Genomic DNA, 22,665 nt, shown 5'->3' on the forward strand with positions numbered 1-22,665 from the left:
ATTTGTTAGGGACTAACAGACTAATTTATTTTTTTAAGGGACTAAAGTGGGGACCGTGTTTTTTGTTAGGGACCCAAAAGGGTATTTACTCTTTCTTTATTGTTTTCATGAATTCTTTTTATTATTTTAATTTGTTTAAGCCAACTATGTCTGGCTAATTTTTTTTGTAGTTGGGATCACGGACCCGATGTGAATCCTTTATATTTTCTGCATTGTTTTTATAATTTAATTAGTTAGTTTGTTTTATTCTTCCTATGTTAATTTTTCTATATTCTGAGTAGAATTGGCCACTCTAATTATAAGGCTTTGAGGGTTGAGACTCACAATAGACATATTGGAATTTTAATCTGGACAAGGGTAGAATAACAATTTATGCATGACCTAGACATAGGCTTACATAAATTGCAGACTTTTAATTCATTTGCTTAATGCTTAATTCAAGAGTGATTAATAGGACACTAGGATTCTGATTGGGTTAAAGGGTTAAAATCACTAAGACATTAGGGTTCAACTATTTTATAGGGAAATAATGAATTGTCTAAGCAAACCAATTAGTTAATTATAAAATACAATATAGGAATATAAGGGAGGATCGGAGGTGAAGTGCCTCCTGGCTACAGTCTTTATTCTTGATTTAAACTCGCTTCTTATTTCTTATTAGCTTTTTAATTAATTTATTTTACTGTCATCTTCATTTTAAATTTTAATTAAATATTGGTTACCTTTGAAAACACTTTTTGGATTTGTCTAACTTAGATAAAAACGGTGAAAATATTGCTTGAATTTAGTCCTCATGGGAGAAATATAAATATCTTTATCCTTGACTCGGCCCGTATCCCATAGCTAACTTGAAAAGTCGAAATTTGTGAGAATACCAATAGAAGCCAATTCATCTTAAAAAAATAATTAAGATTAGGTAACTCAAAAAATAAAAGTATATAACACGTAACACTACTCAAGTTTTTGAAAAATAAATATAGTAAAAGTTCATTTTTTTTTTGGAAAAAGAAGTTATCTTATGTAATTTATTATAACTATGTACTTCTCCTGTCAGTCAAATTATGCCTTGGAGCTGAGATGCCTCTTTTGCTGGGTAGACCTTTCTTAGCTACATCTCGTGCCATGATTGACGTTGAGAATGGGAAGCTAGAGTTAAGGATGAATGATGAGTCCATTACCATCAATGTCTTTGACTCTGTGAAACAATCTTCTGGCAAAGGCGATTGTTTTAGACTCGACCAAGTGGGGAAGGAAGAAAAATCTTCTAGTCAAGAGCTTGATGAAGTACTTGAGGCGCATAAGATTGTTCCTGCTAAGGAATAAAAATGCAGTGTTTGAAGTTCTGAAAAAACAGATGATTACAAAGAAGATGGTACCTCAAAAGTGAAATTGAAGGATCTTCCTCAAACTCTAAAAGATGATGTCAAAGAGGTGAGGACGCTTCAAAGGAGGCGTAATCCTACAAAGAAAAAGGCAATGAGAAAGGAAGTGGTGAAACTCTTTGATACAAGTTGGAAGTGACACTGGGAGCTGAAGTTTGACAGGAGACACCGAGACTCTATCTCTCGGAAAAATCAATGCTTCAAAGAGTTCCTCACATGGATTCATGGTCTGAATCAAATCAGGGAATGGTGGTCTCATACACCAAGGCATCCAGTACCACCGGATCCTCCATTTGCTGAGTCATCCCACGCTGCTGAAGGGGATGACATGGAAGGTTGATTATATCTCCTTGCTGACGGAGATTTTGTATATTAGTTTATTTTTCTGTTTCGCATTTTTAGTTACTTTGTGTTGGTATATTTCTCTCTGATGTTTTAATGTGCGCATTATAGTTCATCCTATATGCCACTGTTTGTTCCATTGTGCAGGTTTTTCTTCCTTCTTGTGGTTTAATTATTACTGAGGACAACAATTCTCTAAATCTGGGAATGGTAGGCTTGCATCTTAGAACTGCAATTCTTCTATCAGGGGATATATTCTAAACTCTTTTAATTTTTCTTAGTCATTTTAGTTAGTATTTTGTGTTGCTCTTTATCTTTAAAAAAAATGATCTGTTTTTCAAGCAATTCTCAAGTTTAAATGTGCTTATCTAGTTAATGTGCTTGACTGAATTTTTGGAAGTATGTTGTATGAACTTCTGGCATGATATTGTATGGGCATGAGTAGATTTCATGATTGCCCGTTTGTCTGAATTTTGTGGTTGAATGATTAATGATGCCTGATGTTTCTTTTGGAAGTCTAGCTTGACATCATAGCCGGTGAGGTTTTGTGCTTAAACACTTATTTTATTCTGAGAGACCTCACTGTGATAGCATTCTAGAACTTGCTCTGTTTCTCTGTCATGCATGCATTGATTGAAATGATTAAGGCAATTTTATTCTGTTAGCCATGGCCAGATAGCCCACCTGTTTGATTTCTCCATTGTTAACCCCTTTGAGCCTGAGCCTTTTTGTTCATAATTCATGCTGATTGCTTAGCCATATTCCTAGTGACTTACCTTAATTGAGATTGAATTACTGATGCGTTGAAAATAAAACAATGAAATTAAGGTAAGCTCCACAGAGGTCAAGTAATTAGGGAAGGTAAATTTCATTTGTGCCCTTAAAACAAAGGGAGAAAAAGAAAAAGAAAAAGAAAAGCAAGAAAAAGAAAAAGGGTGAATGTAAAGAAAATGTGGTTGACAGGAATTAATTCCCGAAATTCTGTGGGAATCTGAGTGAAGCAAAACCATTGAGTTGAATGTGTTAAAGTCAAATAATACCAGTTTTTCATTCTCATTGTTGCTTGAGCTATTATCCATAAATTCCTACCCTTAAGCCCGGCCAAATTATATCCATGAGAAGTCCTTTTGATCAATTGTGCACGTGTTAATGTTCCTCATCTTTAGGAACTTGAGAATATGATCAAGCTTATGGTAGTGCTATTGTTGTGATGGTTGAGTGATTGTTACTCCCCAAACACTTGAGTGCTGAGCGTTATATGTTTATCTTGGTGAGGGGTGTTCAAGCTAGATTCTGATATTTTCATGAGAATAGAAGACATTGTTAGGAGTTCTTTGCATTGATTCAATCATGCTTATCATAGTGATCTATTGATTGTGTGTGTGATTGTTATGTTGGATTAATTGAATATGTCCTGGATTGAGTCTTGTACATTGCTGGGGACAGCAACGTTTAAATCTGGGAATGATTTGATATGCCTTTAGCATATATATGATTTTTAGCCAAAATGAGAAAGAAATCTTGATTAATCTTGGAGAAAAAGGGCTAGAATTACTATTAATTTGATAAATCTCAATCAAAGATTGTGCAACTGATTTCCTTCTAATTTTTTAGGAAAAGAAGACAAAACTGGAGCCAAATGGAGATTTGCCAAAATGAAGATCCACGCTCATAACGTGGATGTCACGCTGATGGCGTGAAGAATCAGAGACTTCCACGCTCATAGTGTGGAACTCACGCTGATGGCGTGAAACCATTCTTGCTCCCACGCTGATAGTGTGGAACCCACGCTAGTGGCGTCAGCATTCAGAGGCATCCACGCTCTTGGCGTGGATCTGACGCTAAGAGCGCCAGATTGCGAAATCACAAATCGTGCTTCCTAAAGGGTAATTTTGGAAGATGAAAAAGAAGATTATAAAAAGGAGGCTCAGCATAGAATTAGGTATTCTGAACCTAAGGAGACCGTCGTGCGTCAGAAGGAGAGCTCCGGAGAGAAATTCTTCTTCTTCTTCTTCTTCTTCTTCTTTCTCTTTTATTTTATGTTTTTATGATTATTGGATTTTTTGCCATGATTATGTTTGGCTAGTTTACTTTTTATTGTAGTTAGGGTCACAATCTTTATGTGAACCATTGTTACGACGGATTGGTTATTTTTACTTGTTTATGTAATTTCTTTATCTTTTCCTTGTGCGAAATTTCTATTTTCTTTATTATACTTGATCAATCTAATAGTGGATGAAAGCTTGAGGGTTAGAACCCTAGATAGGAATATTGGGGTTTTTTTTTATCTTGAAAGGGGGTAAGATAACAATTATTATGCATGCTAGGAATATATGTATAATTAATTGCAGATGCTTTAATTATTGTGTTCATTGCTTAATTTTCATGAGGGGTTACTAAGGGATTAGGATTCCAATTGAGATTAAAGGGTTAAATTGCCAAGGGATTGAGATTTAACTAATTATTCTAGATGATAATTATATTAGTATTTATATAAATAGGTATTTTTAAATCAATCCAAAGCAACAAATGGGGATCATATGGTGAGTGCGCTCTAGCTACAATGTTTTTCTCACATTTACAAAAATCAATTGTCAGTTTATTGTTCTATATAAGTCTTTATTTTTAGTTCTCACTTTTACACAAATCGACAATATTTGTCACAAACCATTTGAACTCTTCCATTCTTAAAAGGAACAATTAATTGATATACGATCACAATCCCTGTGGAGACGATACTCTACTCACTTTCTATATTACTTGTGTGTTCGGTATACTTGCCGGGATCATTACCCCCTGTTGTACTTTCTCCTGTAAACCCCGGACACGTCATCCGGGTTCCTCAACAGATGTGCCCGTCCCCTAGGGGCTGGGGGTTCCCTATCTGCCTCGTTGTACCTCTTCCTCCATCTCGGCTTCCTCCATATCGAGCCTCTTGGATACGAACCGGGTTAGTAACAACCCTTTGAGGCCGACCATCAGCATTTCTCACTTGATTTCGAGTTCGATCGTTATTCTGCTACGGGTTCGTGATCCTCAGGTCAGTCATAACCTGAGTTATAGCTCGTGCAGGATCCGGGTTGGAGACTCTCCATAACCGGGTCTCCAATTCTCGTATCTGTCTAGCACCTTCTTGTCTTTGGAGTTCATTTCTCCTCTCAATCTCCTCCATCCTCCGAAGCACCGCGGCAACAGCTAGATTTGTCACCCGTGGATCATTGGCTGCACCATTTGGCATCTGCACAGCGTTTGTAACCTGTTACTCCAACGGTTGTAGCCCCTCTACATATGGGGCATTTGGATTAACTGCTGGAGTTGACGCTGAATCAGAGTGAACCTCACTGAGGTGCACCGCATCAGTGTCCAGCCAGTGTTGAGAGAACTGGCCCATCAACCGGTCCGATTCTTGCAACGGACCGAATATGTTATTGAACCGGTATTGACCCGGTGAACCGGTCGTGATCCGCGGTTCAACCGGTATTAATCTTCGAACCGGTGGACCGATTTTATTACTCAAACCGATTTTGGAAAAAATAATTCCAAAGTTGCAGCCGCTGGGATTTGAACTCGAGTTTCCTGAGTATGCCGAACAACAACTTACCACTGGGCGGAGTTTGTTTGTTGGTTAATATGCAACATTTAATATATATATATATATATATATATATATATATATATATATATCATATCATATCATATCATTTAATAGAATTATTTAAAAATTACATCTAGTGGGAATCAAACCTTTGTTGTGAAGATATAAATTGTATATATAAATTGTATATTTGCCATTAAGCTACATTTGGTTCTTGGTTCACTTGCACCATTTAAAAATTTATTATATAATTAAGTATAAAATATAAATTTATATACATATCCTGTTCATACAGTTGAACCAGTGGCCCACTGGTTGAACCGGTGACCCACTGACCCGGTACCCCGACCGGGTCGATCACCGGTCCGTGTTTAATAACTTTGTGTCCAGCTGTTGATGATCCTGAGGGGCAGGTAGTCCTGATGGATCCTCCCTAATTGGAGGAATCAGATGGTGCCCAGGACTCGACCTTGAGGGCTGTCGATAACCACTTCTGGTCGTCCTCACCATTTTGATTGGTAACTTTTTAATCACACGGTCGTAGGAAATCTTTTTCCCACAGACGACGCCAATGTTCTGCCTAAGGTAAAGATGTCTAACCGTAAGTTAGATGATTGATGTTGGATCTAGTGCTTTCTCTCTAGATACCTATGAATTAGGTATCTTGGGGACAACGAATCACTACACACTGTATGATGGCCTTAGCCAAAGGGGGTGTGTGTGTGCGCTGTGTGCTTGCATAAAAGTAGGGTTAGAGAGAGAGATCAGTCATACCTGTGGTCTTTAGTGTTTACCTTTGGGCTTGTATTATTTGGGCTCTCTATGGGTGTGGGCCTCACTCAGGTCCATAACAAAACCAAATGATAGTCATATGGTGCGTAGAATCAAAGGATGGGTTAGAAGAGATTGGGAGGTCAAGTTTAACTATACCAACAGATAGAACAATGCTTGCGCAGATTGGCTCGCAAAGGCTGCACTCAGAGGAGCTCCTGGTCTCCAAGTACTCATGCACCGTCCCAAGGAACTGGTGCAACTATTTTAGGCTGATAGTAGTAATTTAGTTTCGTCTACTTCTGATTTTTGTGTGTAATTTTTCTTCTTGGGGCTTCTAGTCCCTTGTGCTTACCAAAAAAAAAAAGTCATGTACTAACTTACATCCATGTTAAATAATGAATGATGTTAGTATATCCAGTTAATATTCCTAAATATATTTTCCTAGATATTATTATTAATAATAATTATTATTATTATTAAAATATATTTTTAGAAAATTATGTGATATTCTCTATACTAATTAATTATAGAGGATGTTACAAGAAGTAAGACTCATACCTAACTAACTCAGCCGCAAGAGTATCCTTTCGAAAGACTGTTGGCTATGATGCACGGACACGGACACGGGACACAACACGACACGACACTCCGACACGTTAATTCTAAAAAATGTTTAATTTTGACACGCTGGGACACGTTTTGATATTAAATAATATTTTTAATGTATATAACATAATTTTCATTTAATACATATAACAACTCATAATAAGTCACGTAACTAATTAAATATTTAAAAGGAGCAAAATAAATTGAATTTATATGTTTGAAATGTCCTAAAAATACATTAATCTCTTATTTAATTTGTCCTCAATATTAGAAACTGAACTAAAAAGAGGAACTAAAACTAAGTTAGAAAACTGTCCCATCTAATTTGAATAGCTTGGGCAAATTCCACTTTTCCACTTGAGTGTCCCATCTAGTTAGAAAACCGAGAATATTGGGATTCCTTCGGCAGTTCACTCTTCATCACTCTTCGTTACTCATCCGGATCTAATCTAATTTTGGGTGAAAGCAGAAATAATGGTGATGAAGAGTGTCGACGAAGAGGAGTCGGAGGCGAGAGGCGAGAGGCGAGAGGCGGGTCGAAGTCAGAGATGACGAAAAAGAGTAGCAGCAGCGTCGTGACGAAGTGAAGACCGAAAACAAAAAAGGGTTCTAAACTTTTTTTTAAATATTTTTTTTTTAAATTGTAATTTTTTTTTTACGAAAATGCCAAAACGTGTCTCAAAACGTGTCCAAATACGTTGACTGCGTGTCGGATTCGGTCAAAATCGCGTGTCCCTCTAGTCAACGTGTCCTAAAAATTTGACTACGTGTCGCACGCGTGTCAGAGCGTGTCGGAACGTGTCCGTGTCCGACACGTGTCCGACACACAATTTTCTCCAAAACTGACGAGTCCGTGCTTCGGAGACTGTTGGAGTAGCTGACTTCCTTCTTTCGTTTATTGCAAAACCCAGTAATACTGTTTGTTTGCCATTCTTCCCATTAATTTGGAAAATTCTTTTCTGGAGCTACAAACCTCCAATTCACACGAAATTTGTACCATTGTAAAGCCCAAAAATTCTATTTTAACCTATTTAAACTTTGTAACAAATGGATAAAAACTCAATTTTTGGTAAATTTCTTAAAGTGAACAACTTTGTTAACTTAGCACCCATGACTGTTCTGTGGTAAAGTACTGATCTAAATAAATTTTATTTTATGTCTTGCTCCAATACAATTAAACAAACATTCTTTTGGATGCGTACGGTAGGGATGTCACACTTTTCCTCATCTCAATATTAATTATTAATTATTAGGCCAATAATATTTTTTAAACATTTTAGACGATTCAAATTTGGATGACTCTAACAATGTAAATTCATATTTTAATACAAGTTTATCTCTTTTATGTTATTTAAAATTTTTATATAAGTGTATTTTTAAAAATTAGATTTATATATATATTTTAACTTGATAATTGATTTTATTGAAAATATCATATTAGAATGAATAAAAATATAATTATAAATAGAGAAAGAAATATCTTTAACTTAAAATCGTTCAAAACAACAAATAAAATAAATATAAAATTCGTATTAAATCATTAAAATATATATATTTATTATATAATATATACATTCTATATAATTATATACTTAATGTATATTTCTATTATTATATTATTTTTATAATTTATTTTATATTTATAAATATTTAAACTTATAAATTTTTTATATACATACTTTGTTTTTTAAATTAATAAGAATTTTGATAAATAATTTTTTTTGGCCCACATATAAATCTCAACCCAACCCGTTAATTCATAAAGTTTTGGGGGTTAAGGTTAAAAAATATTTTATCACAAAATAAACTTAATAGGTTAGAGAGAAATAAAATTTGGCGAGCTATTAGCTACCTATAGAAAACTTTCCATTTTAACACTCTAACTCTAGGAAGACATGAAGCTAAAGTCCCAAAATGGTTTTGACTTTTGTATGCCAAAAGTGGCTTTAAATGTATAAAGTAAGACGGAGAAAATAAATAAGTTACCGTTTCAAAATTTAAGGCATTCAAACACTAAAAAAGAATGCAAGACATAAAGTAGCAAGTTATTTATCAGACCCTAAGCTCGACAATTTCTTTGTTATTGGGATACTGGAAATGCAAATTTGACATGCATTGTGCATGAGAGCATTCTGTTTTGAAATGTGGTTCTTGAGTTTGGATAAAAGGAATCACCATCCCTCTCTTATAAAATGCGTTTAAACCTTTAATTATCCAACTTTTCTTCACTAATTGTCCCTGAAATAAAGTTTTTTTCCCCATTATATGCACCCAAAAAGATCACCTTGAAGCCAATAACATAATATGAAAGAGGGGGGATATTTTGACTACCAAAAGTGTCCACTATTATTTTATTATCTATCAAATCACCATTGGATCAAAGAGAGAGAATGTTAAAAAAAATTTGAAGAGAGAGAAAATGTTAATCCAATGGTGATTCGATAGGTAGTAAGGTGGTAGTGAAAACTTTTAGTAATCAAAATATCCTCCCTCAATATGAAATACTGAATGTGAACATACCAAAACATGCCATACCACCGTTAAACAAGAAGGAAGTACGAAATTGAATAAATCATGATTTCTGAAGGAAGCAATTTAAAAGTTTTTTATTTTAAAATAATTTTATTGTACGAATAACAATAGGCGGGAGACTTGTGTTGTCACTTGTCAATGTCAACCAAACTATTACTACTAAGAACAAAACACACTAACACACTTTGCAACGTAAACCGACTTTTATTGTCAAATAGCTATTACTCAACTTGTGTTGTCACTTGTCAATGTCAACCAAACTATTACTACTAAGAACAAAACACACTAACACACTCTGCAACGTAAACCGACTTTTATTGTCAAATAGCTATTACTCAATTTGTGTTGTCACTTGTCAATGTCAACCAAACTTTTATTGGATCTCATTGGAGAACACGAGACAATATTCAGAGCTCTCAGCCTTTGTGGTCTGTGCAAAGAAAATAGGAAGGAGAGAGGAAGGAGGAAAAGGGAAGGGAGGACCAGACAATACACCTTTCGTTATTGCGTTTGAGAACACCCCTTTCATTTGAGAAGTCGAGAAGGAAATGAAGTTTGGCTATAAAAAGAGTGTCTAAAAGTATTAAAAAAACTTAAATGTATTCTGATAAAAAGAAGGGTGATAAGTTTATGGGAAAACTTATCTATTCTTTTTTCTTTTATTTGTCTTTATTTTTACTTTTTATTTTATTTTATATTAAAAGATGATAACATATTATTATTGCATGAATTTAAAGATAGGCCATACAAGCAGCAGGTATATTGCCGTTGGCCATAAGATACAAAACACTCCCAAAGCGGTGCAGGTGCAGCCCCCACTGTCCTCCGCACACAAATTCCAACAACAAACAAAACACTAATAATCTCCACTACTGGTTTTAGTGTCAAGCAAGCCTTTCGAGGATTTTCACGTGGAACCCACCTTCCATTTGGGACGTCAAGAACGAAACGAAGTTGGGCTCCACCCCTTCCGCCACCGCGGGCACCACCTTGAACTGCCTGAGGACACCAGCCACCACCCTCTTCATCTGCATAAAAGCCATTTCCTTCCCCAAGCAAATCCTGGGACCCGCCTGAAACACTGGATAACTGAACGAATCTCTCGCAACGAACTTCCACTTTCCCGAATCACCAAACTTCTCTAACCACCTCTCGGGCTGAAACTCTGCCCAATCATTTCCCCAAATACTCTCCAACCTCCCCATCGCGTACACGTGATACACCACCACCGTCCCCTTCTTCACAACCGTCCCGTCCGGCAAAACGTCATCCTCAACCGCTTCCTTGCTGTCCGTCGGCACCGGCGGGTACAGCCTCATGCTCTCGCACAACGCAGCGTGTGTGTAAACCATATCCTTCACTTCATCGTACGCTGGGGTTTCCGATTTATCCCTTATCTCTTTCACAATCTCGTTCTCCACACGCGGGTTCTTCGACAGCAGCCAGAAAAACCAAGTTAACGCCGCTGACGTCGTGTCTTTTCCGGCCAGTATGAAGCTTATGACAATGTCTGTGACGAAGTCCTCGTCGGAGTGACCCGAACTCAAGAACCGCGACAGCATGTCCACCGATTCAAGCGATGACTTCTCCTTCAGCTCGCGCTTCTTTTTCCTCACTATGTTCTTCGCGAATTCATGTACTTCTGAAACTGCGATACGCAGTCGTTTTTCAGATCCTATGTTGAGCTTTCTCTTGATTTTCCAGATTAACTCTGACGGTTCGCGGAACCGTTTGCTGCTGATCACGGTCGCTTCCTCGAAAGCTAGCGCGAACTTGCTCCGTTCAACGGACGGCGCAAGGTATTCTGGGTCGAACCCGAACGCGATTTTGCAAATGTTGTCGAACGCGAAGCGTTGGAGGATGTCTTGGAAATTCAGGGTTTTTTGGTCTTGGGATGCTGAAGTGAGTATGGGGATGAGGCGGTTGGAGAGCTCGGTGTCCACCACGTGTTCGACGAATTTCCGCAGAGAGTTTGTGTTGAATTCGTGGCTGGCGACTTGTCTCTGAAACTTCCAGTTGTCGCCGTTGGTGTTGAAGATTCCGGTTCCGAGGAAATCGGACAGGGTTTCGAGAAAGATGTGGCCCTTTTGGTAAATGGAGAAACGGGTCTTGAGAATGTGTTGTACGGTGGCGGGGTTGCCGGTGATGACTTTCCGGCGGCCCAAGGGGCGGTGGAGGGTGAAGGTGGCAGCTGGTGAGATTTGGAGTATATCAGATAACCATTGGATGTTAGTGTTTGTGTTTTCGTTTGCTTTGATGGCTAAGTACGAACCAATGAGTGGGTATGCTTTTGGGAGGGTAACTGTAGCTGTCTCTTTTGCTTTCTTCTCCGAAGATGGTTTGAGGAAGAGGAAAAAGATTAGCACTGGGAGGATGAATAGGAAGAACAAAGGATGCAAAAGCATGTGAATCATTGTGGTATATTCAAAGAGAGTGAAGCAGGTTACAATAATTGATAATGGTAGATGTTAGGTTTTTATTTTCAACGAGAAAGGAAGTGTAGATATATATACTTAATATACATGGACTATGGTCTTCGTAGCATAATGCATTACGTTCGATTATAATCTACGCAAGCAAAGTCGTCACTTTTTTTTTTTTTTTCTTTAACTTCATGGCTTTTTGAGTACAGTAGCCCTTTATTAATAATTATTTATCAAATTGCTCTGATTAGAAACTATTTCAAAAAATTAACCCTTCAAAAAAACATAACACCAATCTGCCCCTGTTTGACCGTTGACTACGAAACCTACCCGGGTACCCCACTCCATACCCGGGTATATTAGTGAAAAATCAACCCTACCCGAGTATGGAGGGGGGTACCGGGTATTGTTCTTAAATCTGAAAAAAAATCTTGAATTATTTACCCGGGTAGATATGGGGGTACCCGGGTATGGTATCTAGGATATCAAATTGTAGAGGCTTCTCTAATGTGAAGTATATGCTAGTCTTGTGGTTGAACACTTTGATGGGAATGGATGGAATACAACCACAATCAATCCTTATCCCACTAGGTGGGGCTGGCCACATGAATCCATTGATGCTATTGTGGTCTGTCAAATACCAAAATTTCAACAAAATCATTTATCATAACGTGTGGAATGTGTTTTTATAATGATATCAATTCTAGTATTGTGTTAAGACCTTCAGCTTCTGAAAGGGATAAGTCTTATGTGAGTTTCTTTTTTGGTTTGGGTATCCGGTATCCCAATGATCCGATCATTCCACAAAAGCTTAATCTGAGCAGTTTAAAATATTTGGCAAGAATGCATGCTATAGAAAGAGAAGTTCCATAATTCTCTTTTTGGACTTGATATATTACTTCATGCATCCATGTTCTTGATTGATGGGAGCCACGGTGTTGTGGCATGCCATGATCATCCTATGTTGGTGTCATGATTCATGAACTTATTTGGTTTGGAAGGTGGCATTAGTTTGACTTGATTTTTGCAGGTAGTTCGTCTTAGATATGGCAGTAAAACCAACAGTAACATTGAGAGCTATCCTTGTTGGAAGCATAGCAGCATTTGCTAAAATAGCAGGTGCAATGAAGGCTGCAGGTGGCATAAAAATGGGTGCAGCTGCAGCTTCCGTGACAGCAGCAGCAACTGCTGCAGTGACTGGGTCAAATAAAAAAGCAAAAAGATGATTCTCAACAGTCTCCAAAATAATCATCTGTATCTTGTTTTTTTTTTCAGTCTCACATTGTCTGCTGGTAAGTTTATGTAGCTTAGTTGAATATTCCCTAAGTTTAATTGGAAGAAAGAGGCCATATATTTAGAGTCTTGACGGATACTGATGTAATAACCTCTTCAAGCCTTTGTGATAAAGAGTACATTAAATTTAAAGAGTTCCTGAACTTTTAGATGAAGTTACGGATTTCTGAGACAAACTGAACCTACCCGGGTAAATAATTCAAGATTTTTCCAGATTTAAGAACAATATCCGGGTACTCCCTACATACTCGGGTAGGGTTGATTTTTCACTAATATACCCGGGTATGAAGTGGGGTACCCGGGTAAGTTTCGTGGTCAACGGTCAAACAGAGGCAGATTGATGTTATGTTTTTTTGAAGGGTTAATTTTTTGAAATAATTTCTAATCGAGGGCAATTTGGTAAATAATTATTAATAAAGGGCTACTGTGGTCAAAAAGCCTTAACTTTATCACTTTTAAAATTATACAACTAAGAGTAATTTGTATTAGTATTATGAAACCTGGCCAAGTGGATCTAGAAGCCGGTAAATTGATCCAGTTTTCATATTGGATAAGATATGTAATGGAATCGATGTACTCTGATGCAGACCGGCCGATTTTTGTAATTGATATTAATTTTTATAGGTATTTGATTTATTATTTATTATTTATTATTTTGTATAGGTATTTAAGTATATTTATAATTTTTTAATATAAATTATAAATTTACATATACTGACCAAGCAATATGGTTGAATCAGTGATTTACTGGTTGAATCAGTGACCCAATATCTCGATCGGGTCAATGATCAGGTTGAGTTATTTGTAACTAATATTTTATTCATTTGTTAATCAATTAAGTTCTTTTTGTTAATACCATTTAATTAGTAATTGAGTAATTAATCTATAATTAATTTGATTAATTTTTGGTAATATATTTTTAATTACTAATTTACAATTAATCTTTAATTAATAATTTTGTAAATATAATTGTGTTATTAATTTTTGTAACTTAGTCAATGAATAAATAGTATTTAACTATTAAGTTAGAATTTCATTGCAGATAATTATTTATTTTGTAATTATTTTTTATTTATTTTTATTTTTTTTGCTAATTTTTGAACTAATGTTAAGAGAATGGTGTGAACGGGAAAATGGTGGGAACGAGACATTTATAATTTATTGTTAGGAATAGGAAGAAGAATGGAAGCAAAAGTTGCAAAAGCATGTGAAGCATTGTGGTAAGTTTAGGAGTGGATTTTTTTATGTGTAAAAGTAGTTATATGATTATGTTATTTGATCATAACTATTCATTTAAAAATTATATTTTTTTTCTCTCGAATCTCACCATCATTGAGTGATTGTAATCAAATAATATGATCACGTGATCTTTTTTACATATGAAAGGATCCTGTCCTGATAAATTCAAGAGAGTAAAGCAGGTTACAATAATTGCGCATGGTAGATGTTAGGTTATTATTTTCAACGAGAAAGAAAGTGCAGATTAGTGTGTATCATTTTAAAGAACACAAAATTATTTTATTTTAAGTAAGAGAAATAAATAAATCATGAAAGAAAAAATGAAATTTTTTTAAAAAAAATGAAATTTTTTTTAAAAAAATGTGAATTTCATATTTTTATTAGTAAAAAGACGTAAGATATGTCATTTAAGATGACATATCTTTTTTCCATATACAAATATACATGGACTATGGTCTCCATACCATAATGCATTACGTTCGATCATAATCTACGCAAGCAAAGTCGTCACTTTTTTTCCAAAACTTTATCACTTTTTTTTTCAAATATATATCACTTTTTTTTTGTATATAACTATATCACTTTTTAAATTATACAACTAATAGTAATTTGCAGCCGTGTTATAAAATTCGGATCAATTGGCCCGGTTTGGAAACTGTTGGTCCGATTTTTATATTGTTAATCGGACATGTAATAAAATCGGTGTACACTGGTGATGCGGTCGGTTTTATTTGAATTGGGTCATGCATATTTATTGAGAAAAAAAAAACTTGATATGAAGATTCTAAACACTATGCTTGTTAGAGAGAGAATCGAAGATTAAACTTGATATTTGTTAGAGAAAAAATCGAAGATAAAGGTTAATCCTTGGAGGGCACCGTCACTCGCAGTTGGCGATTGGAAAACTATGGTACCAACTGTTGGACTTTCTCCTTTCAATGTTAAGTCCAAGTTCATTGAGAGATTTTTCAAAAATTTTAAATCTTCATGGGAGCTGAGCAGGTGGGGGTGAGGGCATGTGTTCGAACCTCTCCAGTACCACCTTTGGGAGGGGTTTAAAGCCTTAATCCTGGACTCGCCCCGAATCGGACTAATCGCGAAGCGATGAACCGATGGAATATTTCCAAAAAAAAAAAAAATTCTAAATCTTAAACTCTAGATTCACCTCCTTTATATATTCATTAGTTGTGGGTGGAGGCTAGGTTAGAGAATAGATTTGAGAGAAAAATTATTTGAGTGATTTGTGAGCAAAGCTTTGAACTTTGTTTTTGAGATATCTCTAGAGAGAGTTTAAATGAAATATCTATAGGGTAGTTTGATTATCACCATTGTTGGAAAGATTGAGTTAACCACCACATTGATGTATTTTGATTCTTTATATCCATTATTTACATAGTGGACGTTTGATCTGGACTAGGTCCCGTGGGTTTTTTACTTCTTCATTGGAGAAGGTTTTTTCAAGTTAAAATCTGCTTGTATTTTCCTTCTCTCTTCTATTTGCGTTTTTGATTTTCCGCTGCGCTGGCCGACCTGGTGAAGTTCAGGCCGTGGTAATTTCCAAGATCTGAGATTCAGATCTTGTTGATTGACTTCTGCGTAAAAGGCTGCTTAGCCGAGCTTGAGGGAACCGAGTTTCCAACAGTGGTTTCAGAGCCCGAGTTCAACGGGTTCTGAGGAAGACGAGATGGAGACCAGTGACATAACTCATGATGGAGATATGTTCAAGTTGACTGCAGATAATTTCACCTATTGGAGACCGATGCTGGAGGATCATCTCTATTGCAAAGATTTACATGAGCCCATTATCCTTGATGAGAGACTGGCAGGCAAGACCGATAAGGAGTGGGAGATTCAGAGTCGTAAGGCGGTAGCTACAATTAGAAAATACATAGACAAGAGCCTCTTTGAGCACGTGTCTGAGTTCACGAACGCGTATGAGTTGTGGACGAAGCTGGAGTCCATGATTCAGAAGAAGACTCCCAGGAACAAAGAACACCTGGTTCGCCGACTTGTGAAGCTGGAATACAAGGACGGTATGAGCATGATTGAACACCTCAACACCTACAAAGGTATTGTGAGTCAGTTATCCAAGGCTGAGATGAAAATTGATGATGAGATGCAGGCTTTGCTGCTGTTGAGCTCACTGCCAGAAAGCTGGGATACTCTGGTCGTGACCTTGAGTAATTCAACTCTAGATGGAAAATTGAAGATGGATGTCGTGACAGCTAGCCTCCTGAACGAAGAAGTCAGGAGAAGAGAACGAGGTGTTTCGAGCACGTCTGAGGCCAACATTGTAGAGAACGGAGGGAAAGCCGACTCCCGAGGTAGAAGCAAGAGTTGGGGTCGAGATCGTGACAGACGAGGAAAGTCCAGAGGTCGGTCAAAGGTGAAATATGAGTTGAAGTGCTTCTACTGTGAAAAGACAAGTCATAAGAAGTCAGACTGCTGGACCCTGCAGAATGACGAGAAGAACGGCTCTGTGAAGCCGGATCAGATTATTTCCAAGAAGAGGGAAGACAAGAGCACCACTGCGGTGGCTGCCAACTCGGATGCCGAGATATTCCTCCTTGATGAGGATAATTATTTAAATGTTGCATATGATGACTGCACCTGAATTGTTGACTCTGATGCCTCCTTCCACATTACTCCATGATATGCCTCCATCATATATATGATTTTAAGCCAAAAAGAGAAAGAATCTTGATCAATCTTGAATAAAAAGGGCTAGAATTACTATTAAATTGATAAATCTCAATCACATATCTTGTAACTGATTTTCTTATAATTTTGTAAGAAAACAGGACAAAAAGAAGCCAAATTGGAAGTACGAAAAAATCTTTAATTTATTCCAGATTGTATCAGAGAAAGATTGCACCTAGATATATGATGAAGATTTGACCAAGATTTCTAAGTAAGGCACAAACTCTATAAATAGAGACTCAGACCTCAAAGACAAATAATTTGTGGCTTGAGAGACTTCTTGGAGGCTCATGCTGGAGATCAGGATTCCGACGGAGTTGAAGGACAAAAACCATTGATCTTTCATCTTCTTCTTCTTTTTCTTTATGAGTAAATACCTTTTTTAGTCCCTAACAAAAAACACGGTCTCCACTTTAGTCCCTTACAAAAATAAATTTTTCAGTTAGTCCCTAACAAATTCAAAGTGGACCCATTTAGTTAAAATCGTGGTCCCTCAAAAATTCAAAAAAGACCCATATTAGTCCCTCAAAAGGACTAAAATGGGTCCACTTTGAATTTGTTAGGGACTAACTGACTAATTTATTTTTGTAAGGGACTAAAGTGGGGACCGTGTTTTTTGTTAGGGACCCAAAAGGGTATTTACTCTTTCTTTATTGTTTTCATGAATTTTTTTATTATTTTAATTTGTTTAAGCCAACTATGTCTGGCTAATTTTTTTTGTAGTTGGGATCACGGACCCGATGTGAATCCTTTATATTTTCTGCATTGTTTTTATAATTTAATTTGTTAGTTTGTTTTATTCTTCTTATGTTAATTTTTCTATATTCTGATTAGAATTGGCCGCTCTAATTATAAGGCTTTGAGGGTTGAGACTCACAATAGACAAATTGGGATTTTAATCTGGACAAGGGTAGAATAACAATTTATGCATTACCTAGACATAGGCTTACATAGATTGCAGACTTTTAATTCATTTGCTTAATGCTTAATTCAAGAGGGATTAATAGGACACTAGGATTCTGATTGGGTTAAAGGGTTAAAATCACTAAGACATTAAGGTTCAACTATTTTATAGGGAAACAATAAATTGTCTGAGCAAACCAATTAGTTAATTATAAAATACAATATAGGAATATAAGGGAGGATCGGAGGTGAAGTGCATCCTGGCTACAGTCTTTATTCTTGATTTAAACTCGCTTCTTATTTCTTATTAGCTTTTTACTTAATTTCTTTTACTGTCATCTTCATTTTAAATTTTAATTAAATATTAGTTAGCTTTGAAAACACTTTTTGGATTTGTCTAACTTAGATAAAAACGGTGAAAATATTGCTTGAATTTAGTCCTCATGGGAACAATACTCTTACTTAATCACTTTATTACTTGTATGACCGGTATACTTGCCGTGTTCGCAACAAGTTTTTGGCGCCATTGTCGGGGACTAAAAATCAATAATAATAGTAACTGTGGAGTTTAAGATTAGACCTTTATTTTTTATTTTATTTTTATTTCTACCCTTACTGTTTTTTAATTCTGGTTTATGCGAGGTACAGTTGACTCAAATGACTTGCTCTACGAACCGGAAATTGAAAAGATCGCAAGGGAGAACAGAAGGCTCACTAAGGAGCGAAAAGAAAAAGAAAGAGTGAACTGATCACTCTTTCAAGAAGGAACATCAACTATGGCTGAAGGGAATGAGGATGCCATGGAGCAATTCCTCAACACATCATTTGAGCCTGTCACTGATGCCATCATCATTCCACCAATCCAGGCCAACAATTTTGAAGTTCATCCGACCTTCCTGCAGCTGTTCCAGAGTAATCAATTTTCAGGGGAAGACGACCATGATCCCAATCTTCACGTGTCTGGATTTTTGGAACTATGTCGTCTTCACAAGCATAATGGTGTTAGCACTGATGCTATCCGTTTGATACTGTTTCCTTTTACACTGAAAGGAAAAGCAAAGGAATGGCTAAGGAATGAACCGGAAAGAAGCATCACTTCATGGGATGATTTGGTGATTAAATTTAGAAAGAAGTTCTTTACTCTTTCTATGTTCATGCAGTAAAAGCGAGAGATTGACCATTTCTCTCAGAATGATGGTGAATCTTTTGGAGCGGCTTGGAAGAGATTCAAAGGCTTATTGACCGCTTGCCCACAATATGCTCTTCAAGCGGGAGATAAGGTAAGGCTCTTCTACCATGGTATATGCCCTGCTGATAGAAAATTTCTGAATGCAGCTGTTAATGGATCATTTGTAAACAAAGATCCGGCTGCATCTTTACAACTCATTGAAGAATTAGCTGCTGAAGAAAATGAGGATGTACCTAGCTCCAAAAGAGGCATTCTGCAAGTGGATAGACTTGACATCTTGTTGACTGGTCAACAGAGTTTGTAGAAGCAGATGGAATCTCTCACAAAGATAGTTGCAAAGAATCAAATCTCTACCATCAATGCTGAGGAACCAGTAGTGTGTGACATTTGTGCGGAAGGACATTTGGCTGCGAATTGTCCGCTAGCCCAACCTTCAGAAGTCAACTATATAGGAAACCAGCAGAGGAACAATTACCAAGGTAGCAACAACACGGGTTGGAGGAATAACTCAAACCTTCTCTCCTACAAACCTCAGCAGCCACAACAATCACAGATGGCTGTACAACCTAGTACATCCTTAGCTTTGGAGAAACTGGTGGAAACCATGGCTGCAACCACCAATGCTTTCATTCAAGAGACAAGATCAAACTTCAAAACTCAAGAAGCATCGATCAAGAACCAGGAGGCTTCAATCCGAAATCTTGAAACTCAGATCGGACAGTTGGCCAAGCAATTGAATGAAAGAACTCCGGGGACAATGCCTAGTGACACTGCAATAAATTCATGAGAGCATTGTAATGCTATCACTACTCGGAGTGGGAAGGTGATTGAAGCTCAAGAAAAGCCGGTCAAGGTAGCAAAGGAAGCAATTAATCGTAATAAGAAAAATACAAACAAATTACCATCAGGATTCAGTCAACCAGATCCTTATGCAAAAGCTCCATACCCTCTTCGGCAAAAGCAAGATAAAGAGAAGCAGCAATATTCAAAGTTTATGGAGATGTTTTAAAAGCTGCAGATCAACATTCCATTCTCCGAAGCTCTGGAGAACATGCCTCTTTATACAAAATTCATGAATGGTATTTTGTCAAACAGGCATAAACTCAGAGAGATAGAAATAGTAGCTTTAACCGAAGAGAGTAGTGTTGTGATCAAGAAGAGATTACCGTCTAAAGTAAAAGATTCGGGGAGGTTCAGTATCTCTTGTACGATCGCGAATGTTAAAGTAGGGAGAGCTCTATGTGATCTGGGAGCTAGTGTCAACTTGATGTCACTATCTTTTGCACAATCTTTGGGGATTACAGAGATGAAATCTACCTTGATGTCTCTCTAATTTTCTGATCGATCCATCAAGATGCCAGAAGGAGTGCTGGAAGATGTCCTCGTAAAGGTAAATGATTATATTTTTCCAGCTGATTTTGTTGTACTTAGTATGGAAGAAGATGATAATATGCCTCTCATCTTTGGGAGACCGTTCTTAGCAACTGCTAGGACATTAATTGATATTTAGAGTCAATGATGGTGAATTCAAAGTTAATGTGTTTGAATCAATGAAACATCCTGATGATAGAGGACATTGCTTCCAAATTGATGTAATAGAAGAAGCAGTGTTGGAAAATATTTTTCAGGAAGCAAATCCTTTTACCATTGAAGATCAGTTTGCAAAAATCCTACAGTCATCAGAACTACTGAATGATGATTTGCTTACTGAGGTAGTTAAAGCCATCGACTCAACTTATGTTTTAAATGCACTAGAAGAAGAGTTAGTTGAGATGACTAGGAAACTTGAAGATAAGTCTGTAGCTAGTCCTAAGTTGGAGTTGGAAGAACTTCCTGCAAACTTGAAGTATGTATTCTTGGGAGAAAACGATACATATCTAGTGATTATCAATAAAAATTTATCTCTCGAAGAAGAAACAAAGCTTGTGAACATGTTGCAGAAACATAAGTCTGCAATTGGCTGGTTATTCTCTGACTTGAGAGGAGTCAGCCCTTCTTTTTACACTCACAAGATTCTGATGACAGACGATGTGAAGCCAGTTTGTCAACCACAAATGAGATTGAATCCAACCATGAAAGAAGTGGTTAGAAAGGAAGTAGTCAAACTTCTAGATGCTGGTATGATTTACCCTATTTCAGACAGTGCATGAGTGAGTCCAGTGCAAACAGTGCCAAAGAAAGGTGGAGTAACAGTAGTGCAAAATAAAAACAATGAGTTGATCCCAATAAGGACAATAACGGGATGGAGGATGTGCGTCGATTATCGAAGGCTCAATGCCGCTACAAGAAAGGATCACTTCCCTCTTCCGTTCATGGATCAGATGCTTGAAAGATTAGCTAGGTATTCATATTATTGCTTCTTGGATGGTTACTCGGGGTACAATCAGATTGCAGTTGCACCAGAGGATCAAGAGAAAACTGTGTTCACATGTCCATTTGGTATATTTGCGTATAGGAGAATGCCATTCGTATTATGCAATGCCTCAGCCACATTTCAAAGGTGCATGCTCTCCATATTCTCTGACATGGTAGAAAAAATCATTGAGGTATTTATGGATGATTTTTCTGTCTTTGGTAATTCTTTTGATTCGTGTTTGGCTAACCTCTCTTGTGTTTTGCAGCGTTGTCAAGAAACTAATTTAGTTTTAAATTAGGAGAAATGCCATTTTATGGTAAGGGATGGCATAGTTCTAGGACACCGTATTTCTGAAAAAGGAATTGAAGTGGATAAGGCTAAGCTATTGATTATTGAAAAGCTTCCCCCTCCCACTAATGTTAACAGTGTTCGTAGTTTTCTTAGACATGCAGGTTTTTTCAGGAGGTTCATCAAAGATTTCTCCAAAATTGCCAAACCACTGAATCAACTTTTGGTCAAGGATGCTGAATTTATATTTGATGATGCCTGCCTAATAGCTTTCAATCTTTTAAAGAAGAAGCTGACTACCGCACCGGTCTTGACGGCACCTGATTGGAACCTTCCATTCGAGCTCATGTGCGATGCAAGCGCATATGATGTTGGAGCAGTTCTCTGGTAGCGTAAGGATAAGTTGTTACATGTTATATACTATGCTAGTAAAGTTTTAAATGAAGCACAAGTTAATTATGCCACTACTGAAAAAGAGATGCTAGCTATAGTTTATGCATTAGAAAAATTTAGATCTTATCTGATTGGGTCCAAAGTTATTGTTTTTATTGACCATGTTGCCTTGAAGCATCTTTTGAATAAGCAGGATGCCAAGCCACATTTGCTACGTTGGATGTTGTTATTTTAGGAATTTGAATTAGAGATTTGGGACAAGAAAGGCGTGGAGAATTTAGTAGCTGACCACCTATCCCGAATTCAAGTCAAGGAGCTACAAGATGGAACTGAAATAGAGATCAAGATGTGTTTCCAGATGAATAAGTAATGGGAGTTATCCGCCTACCATGGTTTGCGAATTTTGCTAATTATAGAGCTGTAGGATCAATTCCCCAAGGACTTACTCGGCAGCAAACAAAGAAATTTCTTTATGATGCAAGGAGATATTTGTGGGATGATCCTTTCCTTTACTTTGTTTGTACTGATGGAATGATGCGAAGATGTGTACCTGAAGAAGAAGTGGAAAACATATAATGGCATTGTCATGGTTCAGATTACGGAGGACACTTCGCTGGAAATCGTACTGCTCAGAAGGTCTTACATAGTGG

At 36.9% G+C, this 22,665-nt stretch overlaps 2 protein-coding genes and 1 non-coding gene across 3 annotated transcripts; 1 reads left to right on the forward strand and 2 right to left on the reverse strand.

Moving 5' to 3' along the window:
- Nucleotides 1–10,007: 10,007 nt before the first annotated feature.
- LOC133304065 (cytochrome P450 94A1-like) lies at nt 10,008–11,645 on the reverse strand. The gene has a single exon (XM_061504034.1). The coding sequence runs from the start codon at nt 11,643–11,645 to the stop codon at nt 10,116–10,118; it is 1,530 nt and encodes a 509-aa protein (XP_061360018.1). The 3' UTR covers nt 10,008–10,115.
- Nucleotides 11,646–18,565: 6,920 nt separating this feature from the next.
- On the forward strand, nt 18,566–19,282 carry LOC133304066 (uncharacterized). Its single transcript, XM_061504035.1, has 2 exons — nt 18,566–18,901; nt 18,956–19,282. The coding sequence occupies exons 1-2, from the start codon at nt 18,566–18,568 to the stop codon at nt 19,280–19,282; spliced, it is 663 nt and encodes a 220-aa protein (XP_061360019.1).
- LOC133304075 (small nucleolar RNA R71) lies at nt 18,952–19,053 on the reverse strand. The gene has a single exon (XR_009750562.1). It is a non-coding gene; the product is annotated as a small nucleolar RNA R71 (small nucleolar RNA).
- Nucleotides 19,283–22,665: the final 3,383 nt, after the last annotated feature.

The sequence above is a fragment of the Gastrolobium bilobum genome, unplaced genomic scaffold (genome assembly GCF_033153095.1).
Source record: "Gastrolobium bilobum isolate Gb01-03AN ecotype WA unplaced genomic scaffold, APGP_CSIRO_Gbil_v1 utg7510, whole genome shotgun sequence".
NCBI classification, from domain to species: Eukaryota; Viridiplantae; Streptophyta; class Magnoliopsida; order Fabales; family Fabaceae; genus Gastrolobium; species Gastrolobium bilobum.